The 19,239-nt window shown below is 43.8% G+C and overlaps 1 protein-coding gene across 5 annotated transcripts in view; it reads right to left on the bottom strand.

Annotated features, from left to right (window-relative positions):
* Positions 1 to 19,239, bottom strand: part of Med13l (mediator complex subunit 13L) — a 223,574-nt gene that overhangs the window by 185,842 nt on the left and 18,493 nt on the right. For 4 of the 5 annotated variants that reach the window (XM_052755188.1, XM_052755190.1, XM_052755189.1 and 1 more), the window contains exon 2: positions 2,590 to 2,827. In XM_052755188.1, the coding sequence (XP_052611148.1) occupies positions 2,590 to 2,827 (238 nt within the window). Of the gene's footprint in view, positions 1 to 2,589; positions 2,828 to 19,239 lie in introns of those variants that run through there. The other variant, XM_052755192.1, reaches the window with a different exon arrangement.

Genomic DNA, 19,239 nt, shown 5'->3' with positions numbered 1-19,239 from the left:
CCGTTTGTCCTGACGGTCTGGTGCTTTTAAGGCAGTGCTTTCACAGGCAGTGGTGGCGCACACTTTTCATCCCAACACTTGGGAGGTAGAGGAAGGGAGATCTCTGAGTTTGAGGCCAGCCTGGTCTACGTAACTATTTCCAAGTGAGCCAGAGCTACAAAGTGAGACCTTGGTTTAAAGAGGGGGGAGTAATGTTTTTATGGTTTAAAAAAAATGAAAATAAAAAACTATTTAGAAATAAATCAATCTTTGCTTAATTCTTTACCAAAAAAAATTATCAAGGCAATGAACTACATGTGCGATGTGAAGTAGCCTAGGGAAGGTGAGCAGCCCACCTTTCAGTTCAGCGGCTAGCCAAGTCATCTCCCAGAACAGCACTCACTCTGCTGTCAGGAACAGACAACTGCGTAATTAGGTCGGTTTGCTTTCCAAATTGTTGTAAAATGAATCAAGAGATCGGTCCATAAGGAGGAACAAAAGATGAAAACCCAGAATAGTCACCAAAAATAAAGGAGGAGGTGGGAGATGACTCGGCAGTTAGAGGTACTTGCCACTAAGCGAAGCTACTTGAGTTGAAGCTTTAGGACACTCATGGTGGAAGGACTGACAGGCAGGCAGGCAGGCAGACTGACAGACAGAGTGAGCTCCCAAAAGTTGTCCTCTGACCTCCACAACTATGCCCCAGTGCACATGTCCACTCACAATAGATCAACAGACCTATCAATCAATCAATGTTGCTTTAAAATATTTTTAAAAATTAAAAACTAAAGGAGAAATGTTCAAGAAAAAACTATATTCAACCACAGGTAAAAAAATTAAACTAACGCAATATTTTGATATTCAAACAAACACAAAGTAATAAGGATCACCTAGAAGCTCTCTTAGAGACTTGAACAACCAAGACAGAGGTGGTGTAAGATCTAACTTCACCTCCATCCTGTATTGATTACGCCAGGTGCTGAGGCGCCAGGTTCAGAGATGGATGTAACTCTGTGATTCTGCTTGCGGAGCCCACTAGTAAGCAGTGTTACCTAGAGAGAGTCTGTTCATAGAACAGACACCCTAGCAGCAGGAGGCTTGCAGCCCAGGAGTTAGCTCAATTAGTCCACTGTGCTGTACTGCCCCCTAGCTGCTGTGGCAGGAGACGCCACCAACAAAAAAACAAGGCTGCCAACAAGTTCCAAAAGAATTTGGCAGGAAATCCTTTAGGCAAATTAGGAACCTTAAAAACAGACCCACAAGAATACACTGAAGTTTGTTTTATGTCTTCCTGTAATAGATAATAAAAACATAAACTAACAAAACATCTCATCAATGTCTGCACTTTTTCACCCACAAATTAACTAGAGAGTAGTTAGGTTACAAAGCCTGCAGGAGCCCAGGTCAGGGGGGCCAGCACTCTTCACTGCCGTGGGGGCTAGCCAAGCATGGGGAGCAGTCTGTACCACAGCACTCGGGAGCCCAAGGGCAGCTCGAGCAGCACCAAAGGCCTGGCTCAAAAACAAAACGAATGCTGGAATCTCCCGTGACTTAGGAAATTCTGTAGGACATAAACTAGAAACTGTTGGCTAGAGTGAAGATGTCTGCCAGAATTCAAAAGCTACTGACAATGTTTTCTGCTATTGTAAATGTATGGTAAATATAAAAAGTAGTTCAGACTAACGAATACCTTGTATTAATTCAAAGTTTCCAGGTGTCAGATGCAAAATGAAGTCAAAAATTAGTAAGTTAAAAATCAGCATTTCTGCCGGGCGGTGGTGGCGCACGCCTTTAATCCCAGAACTCGGGAGGCAGAGCCAGGCGGATCTCTGTGAGTTCGAGGCCAGCCTGGGCTACCAAGTGAGTTCCAGGAGAGGCACAAAGCTACACAGAGAAACCCTGTCTCGAAAAACCAAAAAAAAAAAAAAAAAAAAAAAAAAAATCAGCATTTCTGGAATCCATGAAAAATGACTTGAGGAAAATAGTCTGAGACACTTTATAGAAAGTTATCTTTCTCTAAAACACTACTGGAGGGTCAATAAGCGATTTGTCCAATGAAGGTTGCATTAAATTTCTGTTTTCAATTGGCCAACCAAGAGCTCAGCTGGCAAAGTGCAAGGGGGAAAAAGTTCTGTTCATATAGCTGTTTTCCTAATTACTCACAATTCACTATTATTTAGATACAGTGGCCATAGGCTGTCTCCACCCCAACACAGCAGGCTGTGTACACAATGCTGTAACAGTAGCAATCTCAGAGGCCAGAAGGACAAGGTGACAAACACCTGTATCCCAGCATGCAAGAAGCTGAACCAGAAGAAGTGCTCAAGTGTAAGGCCACATGGTGACTTCCTGTCTTTAAATAATAATAAATAATTTTAAAGTGATCTGACAAGACTCTAATTTTCAGCATGACCTGGGGAAGAACACGAGACTTTAGGGGACGGAAATGTAGGGACAGAAGCGGGGAGAAAGGAAAGTGACTCTTGACAAAAGTACTGTTTACTGAATACTTAGGATCTGTTTTAAGCAACTCTTAAAACCTTTTCAAAATTTACCATTGTTCAAAAACATATGATGCAAATAATTGTCAAGGAAAAACAAAATCCTTACCCTGCAGTTCATGATGTATTACTCCCACTAGGTTGGGCTCATCTCCCCACCAGAATATCCAGAGCTCTTTGCAATCTGGCTTGACGTCACGACGCCACACACACAGCAGGTTGGCTTGCAGACATCGGATGAAACTTAACAGGATTGGATCATCTTGGGCTGGGGCTGAAATTATGGGTCCACAGTCCCCGTGCCCTCCAAAATTGTACCTACGCCATTTGATTCCTGTGAGTTCAGCCTGGAAAACAACAAGAAATTTGCAATAGTTTTGATTTTTCTTTTTACTTATAGACCACTAAGAACAAGTTCCCACAGAAAGGAAAGCTGATAAAATAAGCATTTATACTCAATTTCACACTGTAAGATTTCTTTAAATAAAGAATACACATCAGCCCTTCTGGGTTTGGGGACAGAGGTGTGGAAATAATTTCTATCAAGACTTCTACATAGCTAATCATGTTAAATACCAAAATAAAGCAAGCTGGCAATCATTATTGTGCCGTTGAAACAATTTTTATTTGCCTAAGCATTTACTATAAAGTACCCATATTTTTTAAAAACTATTTTCAATTATTACTCCCTATTCAATTCACAAATTATACTTATTTTAAAACCAAATAAGAGGCTAGAGAGACTACTCAGCAGTTAAGAGAACTGGCTGCTCTGCGAAAGAACCAAGGTTGGATTCCCAGCACACACATGGTGGCTTACAACCCTCCTTAACTCCAACCCCCGGAGAACCAGTGTCCTCTTCGTGTCCACAGGCATAGGACACACCCACTAACATACATACATGCAGGCAAGACTCTCATACACATTTTTAAAATTTTTTAAATTTTTAATGTAAATAAATAAAACAAGTAAGATTTAAAAATAAGTGGCCAGGTGTGGTGGCACATGCCTTTGATCCCAGCACTCAAGAGGCAGAGACACGTGGATCTTTGTGAGTTTTGAGGCCAGCCTGGTCTATATTCCCGGACAACTAGAGCTATGTAGAAGGACTCTCTCAAAAAACGGGGGTGGGGGGTGGGGGGAGTGAGGGGGGGAGTTGACCATTCCTAACACAAAAATCTAACGTTGAAAATATTTCTAAATCCACACTTGGAAGTGTTCAAGACTTCACTTCTTCACATTAGGAATGGCAAGCCCCTGAATTATCTGCCAACAGTCCCAAATCTGGAGATCTACAATGAGAAACATCTGGTTCCAAGGACTGGGAACAAGAGTTTCTCCGCCTGTAGAAGACATTGTTTCTGCCAAGGAATTTCCCGCTCCCCCACCTCAGCAGCTAGTTCAAGAGGTGAGAGTGTTTACCGGGGCAGCACAGCACCCAGAGGTCCTCGGGGAAGCAGCTGCTACCAAAACCGATTGTGTCACTTAACATGCAGCTCGGAACCTCGACTCCTTAGCAGGCCTCTGCTGCAGTCGGGCCTTTTGGTTTTTAAACACATTTTAAAACTCGGGAACTTTCAACAAGCAAGCAGAGGCTGTGCTGCTACACATTCCACACATTTCTACTTTCAGATTTCCTGAAGTTTGGGTCTGACAACTGAACATCAAAGACACTTCCACACAAAGGAGAGCAGGATTCCTGCCTGAGGTAGCTACAAACTGGAACCATGGACTGGACAGGGCAAAGCTGAGCAGTCATGGCCCTGTACCAAACAGCCATGTGTCCCCAACTGTACCATTCATTTCCTCCCACAAAGTCAATCATTTTTATGTACAAATTTTTTTCATTACAGAAGCACCCAGGGCAGGAAAGCAGCCATCTCCTCAGCAACACAGCAGGGACTCATGGATATTTACAGGGCCGACTAACATTCAAGGGGGCTGGCTATACACACAGTTCTTTATCCCAAAACACAGAAACTCAAAGAAAGGTTACAAAAGCAATAACCCACCTGGCTCAGCCTGGGAGGAGGGGACTGGACCTGCCTGGACTGAATCTACCAGGTTGAACTCAATCCTCAGGGGAGTCTTTGCCCTGGAGGAGATGGGAATAGGAATGGGGGGGGTGGGCTGGGGGGCGAGGGGAGGAGAACAAGGGAATCCGTGGCTGATATGTAAAATTAAATTTAATAAATAAATAAATAAATCTTAAAAAAGTATTTAAAAAAAGCAATAACCACACTACTACTGTCTTAAGCTCAGATACCTACCTGTTATTCTATGACAGACATATGGACAGCTAATCTTTTTTTAAGAGGGTTTTTTTTTTCTAACCGGGGGGGGGGGGGGGGGGGGGGGACATGAGAGAGCCTGTGCTTGAGACAGGGTCTTACTATGTAGCCTTTGCTGGCCTTGAACTCACTATGTAGGCCAGGCTAGCCTCTAACACACAAAGACCCACCTAAGTACTGGGACTAGAGGTATGGGACACCATACCTGAAATATTTCTCCTCAAGCAACATGGTCTCACCGTTATTTACATAGTATTTACACTGTATCAGGCAGATGGAATCTGGGAACAAGCTGTATTAGGAGAAAGCCATTTTAGGTAGATGCAAACACAACACTTAGGGAAGGGCCTGGGTATCCGAGGCTAGGCAGGCAAGCGATCTCTGCATGACACGATGGGGGCAGCTGTGTGAGCGCTCCAGGCCCTCACCCCTGCAGAAGAGTGACTACCACCATGGCTGCTCTCATCGGCTCACTGCTGTGCCCACGCCCTTGTCTAGCTTTCTGTTCAAGTTCCTCTGTTCCTTCTAATAAAGTAATGTCTCTGTGCTCTAGTCAGAAAGCCTCCAACTAATTTCTAAATAAATGTCAAAGAAGGAGGCAAAATAAAAACAAAATAGTTCAAATCGGAAAAAGATACAGAGAATACTCATCACTTAAGCCAAGAACACTGTTTTGTGTCCAAGAACCCTGGGCAGGGGAGGCGGGAAGAGAAGGAAAACATCAAACACAACAATAATACCAATCACTATGATGACAGTAACCATGTTTCAAGTGTTAGAAAATTAAGACACGTTAGAGGTTTGTGGACTGGCTGAGTCTGTCCCCAGGAAAGCCACGCACAGCGGTTCACTCACTAGGCACTTGCAACTACAGCATCCTCACAGTTCAGCAGGCAAACACTGGCTGATCCCGAAAGGCTCTCTAACCCTGGCCCTGGCACTAAGCTCCTGTGTCTCTGCTCTCAACCCTGGCCCTGGCACTAAGCTCCCGTGTCTCTGCTCTCAACCCTGGCCCTGGCACTAAGCTCCCGTGTCTCTGCTCTGGTGAAAAGGGAAGCCACTGTCACTGCTGCTCTTTACAAAGCTGCCTGACCAGCAGTGTAGTGTGAGTGCTGCATAGCACAATCACAAACTGTAACTAGTGCAGCCAAAGGGACTGGGAAACTTCGAATGATTTTAAAACATTGAGTTCCTTTGCTTTAAAGCCAAAATTAAGTATTATACCAGTCTTTATTGAAAAGCATCAACAATGAAGAACCAATTTGCTATAAATCTTGAGTTAGTGTCTGTTCAGAGGAAAGTTGAAGTTACCCAAACACTTTGTCCAAGGGGAAATAAAAACCCCTCCCTGCTCCTGCTCTGCTCACCAACCCAGAGTGTTCTGCCTCCTCAGTCCTGAAGCAATGAAGCAAAATGAAGAAACCTCAGAAAGGAAACAAACAAACCTTTCCCTAGGGAGAGTGGCAGGAATACTATCACAAATGGAGATTAAAAATGTCTCATCTGCCGGGCGGTGGTGGCGCACGCCTTTAATCCCAGCACTCAGGAGGCAGAGCCAGGCGGATCGCTGTGAGTTCGAGGCCAGCCTGGGCTACCAAGTGAGTTCCAGGAAAGGCGCAAAGCTACACAGAGAAACCCTGTCTCGAAAAACCAAAAAAAAAAAAAATGTCTCATCTACTTAAAACTCACAGTTGAGTGCAGTGGCACACACCTGCAATTCCAACCCTGGAGAAACTGAGGCAGGAAGATCAGGAGTTTGAGGCTAGCCCAGGATATACAGCAAGACTATCAGAAAGTCTCAAAAAAAAAAAAGAAAGAAAGGTCAACTCCACTCTAAGTTCTGGTTTCCCTACCTTTTTTTTTTTTTTTTTTTTTAAAGATTTTTGTGTGTATGACTGCCTTGCCTGCGTGTATGTAAGTGCACTGTCTGCAAGCCTGGTGCCTACGGAAACCAGAGCGGACACGGCTTCCCCTAGAACTGGAGTTATAAATAGTTCTGACCCACCACGTGGTGCAGGGCACCTGGATCATACGGGTCAACAAGTGCTCCTAACTGCTACGACAACTCTCCAGCCCCTCCTCCTCCCTCCCTTCCTTCTCTCTTTCTTGTCTGTCCTTTAGTATTTGTTTACTGTGTAGGAATGCTTGGGGAAGGCAAAGAACAACCCACTGCAGGTGCAGCTCTCTCCCTCCACCCACAGGGTCCTAGGGGTTGAACTAGGCTCTCAGGCTCAGCCACTCACCTGCTGAGCTATCTTGCCTGTTTCCCTGTTTCTAACAAATGCACAAATCTAGGGCTCAAATTTGTCCATCTAACGATTTCTTTCCAACTCTGAATCGGCACTGAGCCTAGCGGCACAGTGCAGCTCTGTGGAGGCAGGAACTCTGGGCCGAGAGCTGGAAACAGTGCCGGCTGAGAACACTCACTTAGCATATGTGGCCAGAGGTTCAACCCCCCCACTCTCCCAAAAACATTTTTTGAAGCAAACCTTTAAAGTATTTCTATATTCAAATTATCCTAAATATGCATTTATGTCAAAAAGAATAAACATATGCATAATTATATGTAAGTTCTAAAAATACAAGTTTAAAAGATAAAATTTTAATATTCAAGGAGCAAAAAGAGTATTCACATTTGAACCACTACCAGCTTCATGGTGTACTAAGTAGCACTGGTCACATGAGTTCTTCCCACATGGCTCTAGCCTTTCAACCACACAACTAAAGAAGACTCATAACAGTTACATAATTCATCCATAACCATAAACCTGGCAAATGAAAGGTCCCAAACATAGCTAGATCTAAACTACAACTGAATTTGAAACATAAATTCTTTCCATTCTGCCATGCTCCTTTATAGGGCTAATGTTAAAAATTAGCCCTGGAGGATTACAATATCACACAAAGAAACCGTCATGGGCTCAATTTAGCAATGACTAGAGCTCACGGCCATGCTCTCTAATTTAAGTAAGTCCATGGCTCTTTCGGTAGTCTTCCTGGGACATTAAAAAACTCAGGTCCTGAGAGTGGCTGGCCATCCCCAGAGTCAGGAGACGCAGTGTGGACTGCCACAGGCATCTCCACATCATCACTGGACCGTCTACACAATCCTTCTTGGAGGATATGTATGCTTTGGAAAGAAACTACCTACTCTATCTAACAGGAGGGATGGAGGAAAGTTATTCGGCAGTGCTGGCATCTGTCAAGACACCAGGCAGGGTGCTCTGAAAGATGAACTCATCTGGCAGGAACTGCCAGCATGAAGAGAAGGCCACTGCAGTCAGTTTACAACAATGCTAAACAAGTAAATCAAAACAAATGCTCTTCCTAACACCTTATTCAGGAGATCGTTTACTCATTCTTAGTCTTATTCCTTAGGTACAGTGTGTAGAAATAACTCTTGCTTTTCACACTAGATGGTTCATGGCCAACAGCATAAATTTACAACATGGCCCCAGAGTTCAAACTAGATTCAGTGGTCTTGAAGAGAATAAAACCTATCGAGGTGCCAGGAAGACTGAAGGAGATTTAGCATCCAGAGTGGCAGCAGTAAGAAATGCAGTTGTGGGCCTGCTTACTCCACAATGCACTCCATGTTGTTAGGAAGCCTCCTCCACCCCAGGGTGCCTCAGCTTTAGGAGCTATAAAGTGCCACAGCTGACCTACATACTATAAATGAGCTCAAGTCTCCTGTCTCAAACTAATTACATCTCACTCACAAAGGCAACTTGACACAACCTTAGATGTCTCAGAACCATCAGTGACAAATATTTCCAGAAGATTCTCAGATTTAGGAAACGTACTGTGCTAAGGAAGAGGTAGAGCTCAGTGGTCCAGCACTTGCCTACTAGCACATGCAAGGCCATGGTGGAGGGAGCAGACACTGATTTCTTACCGCCAACCTCAGTGCCCTAGAAAATCTCCGGTGTGCCTCTGTCCTCTTCCTCCTGTGACAGAATTACAACTGTAGCAGACTAGGAAAATCAGTAAACATATTAAATCACCTCTCAGATCAACCCAGGAAGGAAAAACAAACGGCACATATAAGGGCAAGCTTCTGTTTAAGCACAACTAATCAACTCCAGGCAAAAATGGCGAGTATCACACACGTCTGCTTCTGCTCTCTGTAAACACACCAAGCGCCAGTGAAGGGGTCTGCTCCTTTGGGCTGTTTTCTCCTTTAAATAGAAAGTCACAACAGTAGGTGGAACAAGAAAGAGCGTCTGGGTTTCAAAAGCTGTGAAGCCAGTGCTCAGCAAGGACAGAGACGTGGGCCTGAGCGACCAGCCCCAGGGACAGGCGCTGGCAAGGATGCTCTTAGCCTTAGGAGCTGTAGACAGGAGCATCTGAGAGGGTGAGAAGAGGAGGAACACAATAAGCAACAGGTGAAGCCTGCTCACCAGGCCCAGAGACCCAGACACACTCCCACTGCACACTGCTAACTGCACACTGCTAGCTGCTGGTCCTTCTGCATCCCAGCAAAGAACAGGAAGAAAATTCTCCAAAGACAATAAAGCAGAAGCAACGGAGAAGGAAAGATAATGAAGGAGACGGGGGCTATGGGGGAGACGGGGGCTATGGAGGAGACGGGGGCTATGGTGGAGACGGGGGCTATGGTGGAGACGGGGGCTATGGAGGAGACGGGGGCTATGGGGGAGACGGGGGCTATGGGGGAGACGGGGGCTATGGTGGAGATGGGGGCTATGGAGGAGACGGGGGCTATGGGGGAGACGGGGGCTATGGGGGAGACGGGGGCTATGGAGGAGACGGGGGCTATAGAGGAGACGGGGGCTATGGTGGAGATGGGGGTTATGGAGGAGACGGGGGCTATGGTGGAGATGGGGGTTATGGAGGAGACGGGGGCTATGGTGGAGACGGGGGATATGGAGGAGACGGGGGCTATGGTGGACATGGGGGCTATGGTGGACATGGGGACAATGGAGAAGATGGGGGCTATGGAGGAGACGGGGGCTATGGGGGAGACGGGGGCTATGGAGGAGACGGGGGCTATGGTGGACATGGGGGCTATGGTGGACATGGGGACAATGGAGAAGATGGGGGCTATGGAGGAGACGGGGGCTATGGTGGAGATGGGGGCTATGGAGGAGATGGGGGCTATGGAGGAGACGGGGGCTATGGAGGAGATGGGGGCTATGGTGGAGACGGGGGTTATGGAGGAGATAGGGGCTATGGTGGACATGGGTGCTATGGTGGACATGGGGACAATGGAGAAGATGGGGGCAATGGAGGGGGGCTGAAGGAAAAGAGATTAAAAGAAAACTCGGTAAAATACATGGAAGATAAAGTTCAGGAACTCACACAAAAAAATAGACAAAATAAAAACTGGGCAGGAAGGGACAGATGGAAATTAAATTAACCAAGAAACACGAGGCTCCTAGAGGTGAGGCCAGAGCTCAATGGCAGAGCACTTGCCCAGTGACCATATGGCCTTGGGTTCCACTATGGAAATAAAAAGCTCTCAGAAAAATAAAACAATGAGGAATTAACTAATACAATAATGCGTGAAAACTTCTTTCCAGAATATTGGAATACTAGATGAAAAGAGCTCTCTAAGCATTGAAAAGAGACTCATGAAAAGGTCCCCTCAACTTTGGTGTGCAGAGAGCATCCCTGGCTTCCGTGAGTAAGATGTCAAGTGCCATGCCTCCCAGTGTCTCAGACCAATTGGGAAGGACGACAGCGAGAGTAGACTCCCGCACAGAACTACCAACGCAGTGCAGGAGGAAGACACAGCAAACACTCAGTTCTGCCCAGGTGAAGAAGCCTCTCTCTTCTCCAGTGCACACAGGGTGTGTGCCACAAAGGAAGGAGAAGTTAGGAGACTGGGGAGAGCAACAGAAGGCTCCAAGCACAGGGATGACAGCGCCAGGCTAAGCATGAATCACGTGTGCTCTTACACACTGTAAGGATTTGTCACTCGTATTAGTTTAATAAAACGCTGAGTAGCCAGGCAGGAAGTAAAGATGGAGCAACCAGACTAGGAAAATTCTGGGAAGAGGAAAAGGAGAGACAGGGTTGCCAGCCAGATGCAGAGGTAGCAAGATGAGAATGCCAAACTGAGAAGAAGTACCAAGCCACGTGACTAAACATAGATAAGAATTATGGGTTAATTTAAGCATAAGAGCTAGTCAGTAATAAGCCTGAGCAAGAGGCCAAATAGTTTATAATTAATATAAGCCTCTGTGTGTTTACTTGGGACTGAGCAGCTGCAGGACCACATGGAAGAGAAACTTCTGTCTGCACACATGACCACAGCGGGGCAGAAGATTCCAAGAAAGAACTACTCGTGAGATACCCAACCTAACTGAGGACAAGAAAGGTAAAGGATGATCAGTTAAGACAGCTTCTTACTGTGGGACATGACACCGTGTAGGGTAGAGAAAGAATTGTCAATGGTAAAAGGTTTCTGAACAAGCAATGATCAAAAATTAATTTTAAATCAACATTGTATGAGTTCAAGGTGTTTCGGGTACCCTCACCACACTGTATCTCATGACTTCACCACAGCCTTTGTTCTGAACACTATGTAGCATGTGTACTTAGCACTGCACACGCCACATCACACAACATTAACCAACACTACCTACAACACCTCAGCTCAGTTCTGACTGTGCACACAAAGCTTTCTGCTCTCACAGACACATGATGATTGAAACAAGCACTTTCAAAGATGTCTAGCCATCATTCCTCAACATGCATCAAGTCAGTCTATCTCCCTGTGGTAGTTTGTATAGGAATGCCCCCAGAGACTCATGTATTTGAATGTTTAGTCACTAGAGAGTGGCACTATTAGGAGGTGTGGCCTTTGTGGAGGAAGTGAGTCACTGGGCATGGGCTTTGAGGTTTCAAATGCTCAAGTCAGGCCCAGTGTCTGTCTCTCTCTCTTCCTTCTGCCTTCAGATCAAGATGTAGAACTCTCAGCTCCTTCTCCAGTACCATGTCTGCCTGCATGCCACCATGCTTCTCCCCATGATGATAATGGACTAAATCTCTGACTCTGTAAGCCAGCTCCAGTTAAATGTTTTCCTTTATAAAAGTTGCTGTGGTCATGGTGTCTCTTCACAGCAACAGAAACCCTAAGACACTCCCTACTGTACTAGGTTACATTGTTTTGACTTTAAAACTTGCTGTTACAGTCCCAGAGTTTCTTTTGCTTTGAATTTTTTAAATTTCTAATTATGTGTATGTGTGTCTGTGTGGGTATGAGCAAGTGAGAACCCCTGGGACCCTGAGCTGGAGTCAGGGGTCGCTGGAGCCGCCTGACCTGGGGCTGGAACTGGAACTCCAGGCCTCCACGGGCAGCACTCACTGGCCCTTCACAGCTGCACCAGCTGTCCAGTCCTGCTAATGTCCGTTTCCCTCCATCAAATGTTGGCTTGGGATTAAGGATGGAATTCCCAACAGTTTCTGAACTGCTCCTAAATATACTTCTGCCATTTTGTACCACATATTTATGCAAAGTGGCATTCTCAGCATTGACAACTGTAAAATAAAAATTAATCAACTCTATCTCCTGCACTATCAAATGATTCAGGCAAGATTTAAGTCTTTGTGTTTTAAAAAAAAAGACCCCACCTTATTAGTATAGAAATTTGCTTCCATCTTTAATAAATAGTAAAATTATAAGCCTACCAAAGAATTATTTTAAAGTAGTTTTTTAAGGTTTCTCACAGCTCTCAGTAAATGTTTGGCGTGTATACCTGCCTTACATATCTATGGACCCAGGGCCATGCAAAAGTTTCTCTGGCAAAATATAACTGAGAGGGGGAAAATTTTAAAAACTTGGGGGTAAGATACATAGAGATGCACTTTAAAAAGAAAAAAAGGCCAGGTATAGTGGTGCACTTGGAAGGCAGAGGCTGCAGATCTCTATGAATTGGAGGCTAGTCTGGTCTACAAAGTGAGTGCCAAGATAGCCAGGACTTCATAGTGAGAGCCTGTCTAGACAAAACAACAAACAAGAACAAAAAGAAAAGAAAGAAAAACAAGATAATTATCATCTTCAAGTGACACAGAAAAGGGGAAAGGGGAAAGCAATCAGACAATCAAAAGGCAAATAGTTCAGACATCTAATGACATGAACAGAACATTAACACTGAATCTATGCTAAACCAGTACTGTGCAACTATGTTGGTAAGATGGAAGAGGAAAGGGGCAAGTCTCTCTGTAAACAGTAGAAAGAATGAGATAAATTACGGAGGATTAATTAGTACTTAGAAATACTAAGGAACCAGAAGAAAAGCATTTGCCTCAGAAGAAGGTAAGACAAGGCCAGGAGCTGGGACGCAAGTCTTCACCTCACACAACTATCTGGAGAGCCAAGCCTAAGACCTCGTGCCAACCAAGACCCCACCACAAAGCTACACTCCAGCAGCTATTGACTTTGCACTCCGAGGCAGGCTCTTGCTAAGTGCTGGGGCTGGCCATGAACCACTCTGCAGCTCACACAAGCTTAGAATGCCTCAATCCTCCCCCCCTCGGTCAAGCACCTGTGCACCCAGTCTGATCATTATGTAAAAATTTAACTCTGCCTGGAAACAAGAAAAATAAAATTTAAATAAAAATAGTTAAAATGTGATAATGAAATATAATTAATGCCAAGTTACTAATGTTAGTTCATGAACATTTTACAAAGTTATTCTACACAAATCCTTAAACTTCAGAATAATTTAGTGTCCCAAAGATTGTAATGCAAAAGCCAAAAAAGTACTAATTTACTGCTATTATTCTAAGATTTATTTGTATGGGTATTTTGACTGCATGTATGTCTGTGTACCCCTGGTGTGCCTGGTGCCAGAAGAAGACATCAGATCCCCTGGTACTAGAGTTACATATGGGTGTAAAAATGTGAGCCATGTGAGTGCGGAGATCTGAACAAATCCCAAGTCCTCTGCAAGAGCTGCAAGTGCTCAGAACTACTAAGTCATCGCTGCAGCCCTTGGTACCTTAGTAGCCCAGGCTGACTGGAACTCACTGTACGCTAAGTGACCGTCAGACTCAGCGATCCTCCTCCCTTGGATTCTGGAACACTGAGTTTAAGGGCCTGCGCTTTAAACTCCTGGCCTCAAAGATTGTATATCCATCATATGATACTGCTGTCTATTTCCCTCCATTTGAGCCTTTTGAAAACCCACCCAGGCAAACGGACACTGGTAGTTGCATGCTCCCTCCCAGGCAGAAGCTCAAACTTGGAGCTATACCACTGCTGCTGGCCAAGGACGCTCTGTTCAGAGCATATGACGACAGGACAGCTAGCTCTATCTGACTGGTTAGTTCCTGAGAATACAATGTATCGCTCCATACAATAGGGAATTAGGCACTAAAAAGAGAAGTGATGTCTTTTTTTAACTTCATATATGTTTGAGTGCCTGTATGTATGTATGTATGTATGTATTTACACCTGCATGTATGTCTGTGCACCATGTGTATGCCTGGTGCCTGTGGATGCCAGAAGAAGTGTACTGGATTCCCTAAAACTGGAGTTACAGATGGGTGTGAATCAGTATGTGAGTGCTAGGGAATCAAGAAAATCCCCTTAACGCCTGAGCCATCTCTCTAGCCTGAAAAACTGATTTCTAACATATACATTTACTGATTTATAACTTTTCCCTTCATTATAATTTTTTATTCCCTCAGTTTGCCAATACTAATTCAAAATAATAATAATATAAGGACTCACAGGTAGACGTGCTGGTCACCAAACCCGATAACCCAGGTGTGAGCCAGAAAATAAACACACAGAATGAGAGAACTGACTCCCACAAGTTGTCCGCTGATCTCTATACACACTTGCGTGTGCACGCACACATACACACAAATAAATAAATTAAAATGTTATTTTTTAAGATTAAAAAGGAGAGTTATAAACTTAGTATAGATAAATCCCTAAGCTTAAGAACAACTTAATGTCCCATAAATTGTGTTTAAAAGCCAAAAGGCTAATTTGTCTGGTTTTGGTTTATGTATGTGTAGTCAGGTGCTTGCATGTATGCAGGTATGTGTGGGCATGCACAAAGTGGTGTGCACATGTGTGTAGAAGCCAGAGATTAGCCTCAGACATCACCCATCTCTTTTTCTTCTTTCTGAAACCTGACATTGGTACCAGTTAGGTGAGGCTGGGATTAAAAATTTGCATCACAGCCAGACTTTTTTACGTGTGTTATTGAGATCAAACTAAGGTTCCTTATGCTTGCAAAGTAAACACTTTACCAATGAGCCCTGAATTAAGGCTGGCCTTGGATTCATGGCAGTATAAGCAAATGAAGTAGGTTCAGAAGTTTTGTTTGTCAGCACAAATTTTAAGATTTCATTTCTAATAATTTGTAGTGTATCTGTGCACACATGTACAGTGCTCACACAGGCCAGAAGAGGGCATCAGCTCCCCTGGAGCTGGAGTTACAGCAGTTCTGAGCTGCCCAAGGAAGATGTTCGGAACTAAACTTGGGTCCTGTGGGAAAGTAATGTATGTTCTCAACACTGAGCCATCTCTCTAGCCCAAACAAGGTTTTTTGTTAACTAAAAGCTTACTTTTAAAAAAATGGTTTAAAATAATTATTTTTGGGTACAGACTCTTACTATGTAGCCCTGGCTGTCCTGTAATTCATTGTGTAGACTAGGCTGGGCTCCAACTAAGAGAGCTGCCTGCCTCTGCCTCCTGAATGCTGGGATTAAATGTGCACAGCACCTCACCTGGCCAAAATCTGTCATTTTAAACTACGTTAATAAACAAGAGTGTCTAGGTTCTATACAACAGTTCTACCTTACCAGACACTACTAAATCCTAACTCCACACTTTAAAAAGAATACAGCCAAAAAGGAATAAGCTGATAAGTGAAGGACTGTGTTAGTGAGGACTCTAAGCACTCTCTACAAGTAGAGGCTCCATGTCCTTGAGTGCAATCCTCTCCAGCAGATTAAGACAGCAGGGTAAAGAATAAATCATAATTGAAGAAAGAGTTGAGTGAACCCGACAAATAGCTGAGATGACTCTGAAGTTCCAAGACTGATGTGAAGATGAACTAGATCTGCTCACCACAGCAAACTGTGGCCTGTACAGCTGACTGCTATTGTTGTAAATAAAGTTTTATTAGCACACAGTTATGCTCATATATTCACATATTGTTGTTGGCTGCTTTCACGCTCCAGCCAGTGCTGTAACTGAGACCAAATGGACTAAAACCTGAAATAATTACTCGATGCTAACTTTTGAACTAAGATAACATCCACAAAGAAATGAAACATTTAAAATATAAATAGGCTAAGGACAGCTTAGTAGCTAAGGGCACTGGATTCTCTTGCAGAGGCCCCAAGTTCAGTTCCCAGCATCCACATGGCAGCTTATAACTGTGAGGACAGTTCTAGCCAGATACAATGCCCCCTTCTAGCTTCTAAGGGTACTGTACACACATGGTGCACAGGCATACATGTAGGCAAAACACTCACATACATAATTAATTAATTAAATTTAAAGTAAGATTTATCTGAATTGCTCCCCTTCCATAAATAAGTAGAAAAGTGAGCAAAAAGATAAAATTTCCATATTCAGGCTTTGGCCAATAGGCAGTGCAGAACTAGGCTCCCTAACAGAGGGCAAACAAGTGAGAAGCCCCTGTGATGTGGAGAATAACCAGGAAGAAGATAATTATGTAGGAAATCCACATTATAGGGATTCTCCAAAAACTTCCTAAGCACTGAGCTGTGCACTACAACAGTCAACAAGCCAAAGACTGTCTGGAGAGGCCACTCTGGCTGTAACAGTTAACCACGGTGCACACTGACCAGAGACTCAGAAGGGCAGGGGTCATACACTGGAAGTCCTAGCATAAAGTCTACACTAATAATACCCTAACAGGCAAGCCTCAAAAAACAGTAAGTCAGCTACCTTAACTGCCAGCAGCTTAACTGCCACCAACACAAATGTAGTCACCAAAGGAAAGGACAGCACAGACTCACAAGAGCCGAGTATTCACACTGTGTAGCAGTCAGAGGGAGGGAGGGAGGGAGGGAGGGAGGGAGGGAGGGAGGGAAGACAGACAGACAGATAGACGGACCCATTACTAGGACAAAATCAATGAACAGAGCCAAAGATGAGAATAATAAAGCAATTATAATGTGCTGTCTATGCACTTTAAAAACAGCTATTATAAATATAGTCAAGAATTTAAAGAAAAATATAAACATACGACAGGAAACTCAGTGTCTAAAGGTCAAACACACTAAGTCTGAAATGAGAAACTCACAGATATGTGCATGCACGGATGGTTAGGGGCTGGGCACAGGAATGGAGTTCGGTGTGGGACACTTGTCTGGGTGCGGAAGGGCCTCAGTTCAAACCCCAGCAGCTTGGGTAGACACTAACAGCCACAAGGAAGCCTGAAAGCCTGTGACACCACTATCTACGCTAGAGAATCTACCAAACCGTAAAACTACCAAGCAAAGCCTAGGAACAGCAGCCAGCACCCTAACACAGCACAGGATCAAGGGCCTAGAATGTGGGGTGCAGTGGAAACTGCACCCAAGACTTTTGAACAAAGCAGGTTAGCTACAAATTTATGAGAACAAATCTCTAATTCAAGGAGGTCAATGAACCATAAGCAGCATACATGCAGAAAACTACTTTTTTTTTTTTGTTTTTTATTTTTTGGTTTTTTTGTTTTTCAAGACAGGGTTTCTGTGTGTATCCCTGATTGTCCTAGAAATCACTCTGTAGACCAGGCTGGCCTTGAACTCAAAGAGCCTCCTGCCTCTGCCTCTGCCTCCTGAGTGCTACGATTAAAGGCGTGCACCACCACTGCCCGGCTAAAATAAATTTTTTGAAAACAATGATAAACAAAAATTCTTAAAAGTTGTCCAAGAAAATTTTGCACAGGAGAAAACAGAAATACTATTATTAAATGCAGAGCAATGAGAAGACATACAAGCTGGAAGCTAGGGCTAGGGCTCAGTTATGAGAGCACTTGGACTGGTGAGGTCCTGGAGTCCATTCCCAGAAGAAAGGGGTTGGGGAGACAGCAAAACCAGAAAGACATACTAAAAAGGAAAAAACAGATAAATAATCAAGTTATATATATATAATATATTTATATATTATATATATATATATTATATATATATATATATCCTTTAAAAATGAAGGTAAATGGAGCCAAGTGTAGTGACAAATCCCTTGAATCCCAGCACGTGAGGCCGAGGCAGGTGGATCTCCAGCCAGCACTACCTAGTGAGACCTTGCCTCAAAAAAAAAAAAGAAGTGAAGGTAAATGGGCTGGAGAGAGGCCTCAGTGGTAAAGGTCCATTCTGCTCCTACGGTTCTCAGCACACACATCAGGCAGCTCAAAACCCTGTAACTGCAGCCCCAGGAGATCCAACGCCCTCTTCTGGCCCCCTTGGACACCTGGACTCACGTGCGCATACCCTTCCCAGGATATACACACATACACATAATTAAAATATAAAATGAAACATTTTTAGTGAAGGTAAAATACAGAATAATTTTTTGATGAACAAAATTTAATATGGCTACACTAGAATAAATGTTTTTTCAAAAGTTCCTCAGGTTAAAAACAAAACAAAAAAAACCATAAAAACATCCAATATCAGAAAGAAAGATACATAAACACATAAATTTAAAGAGACAATAAATATAAAAACAGTAAAATGATAGAAAAAAATTAATCTTCATTGTAAGAGAGCGTTAATTCCTTAAATGACATAAGAGTGACCATTACTAGAACAAAGGAGGAAACTGCAATAATAAAAACGTCAGTTCCTGCCTGGTGTGATGACACATGCCTCCAAGCCCGGCAGTAGGGAATGGCAGGAGGAGCCCCTGTCCAAAGTCATCCAGGCCACACAGGGAGATCAAGCCAAGCCTGGTCTATCTAGAGATTCCTTGTCTCAAAATAACAAAGTCACCACTACAAGAAGAAATAAAAAACCTCAAGTGAGCCAGCACCTAACAGAGCTGGGTAGGAAGCAGAAAGCTGAGAGAGACGCGCACATAGGAAGAGACTGTAATGGTCTCTCCTCAGCAACAAAGCAAGACACAGAAAGTCACCGTGGAGAGAGATGTGAGCAGTGCTGTTAACAACAACACTGCGCTGACATTCATGACATTCCACCAACAGCAGAGGAACACACTCGTTTTCAAATGACATGGTGCATTCACCCAGAAGAACCATATGCTGAACCATCAAACACACACTCGTATGTTGTTAAGAATTGAAAACTCTGAATAAAATTAGAAATTAACAACAACACAAAAATCTGGAACTCCTTTACTCTGTCAAATCTGAACTGAAAACTTCTAAATACCTCATGGGGCAAAGAACAGAGTACTTTGAGCTGATGACGGACTCCACTACATCCAATGTGTAAGATCTGACTCAAGAGTACACAGCAAAGAGCTCTAGCTTTCAATGCTCGCCCTGGAAAGGGACAGACAGAA

This window comes from Peromyscus californicus, unplaced genomic scaffold (assembly GCF_007827085.1).
Source record: "Peromyscus californicus insignis strain IS unplaced genomic scaffold, ASM782708v3 Scaffold_2__1_contigs__length_46816999, whole genome shotgun sequence".
Lineage (NCBI taxonomy): Eukaryota > Metazoa > Chordata > Mammalia > Rodentia > Cricetidae > Peromyscus > Peromyscus californicus.
The sequence above is the reverse complement of the archived record's forward strand: the minus strand, read 5'-3'. Positions and strand labels throughout refer to the sequence as shown.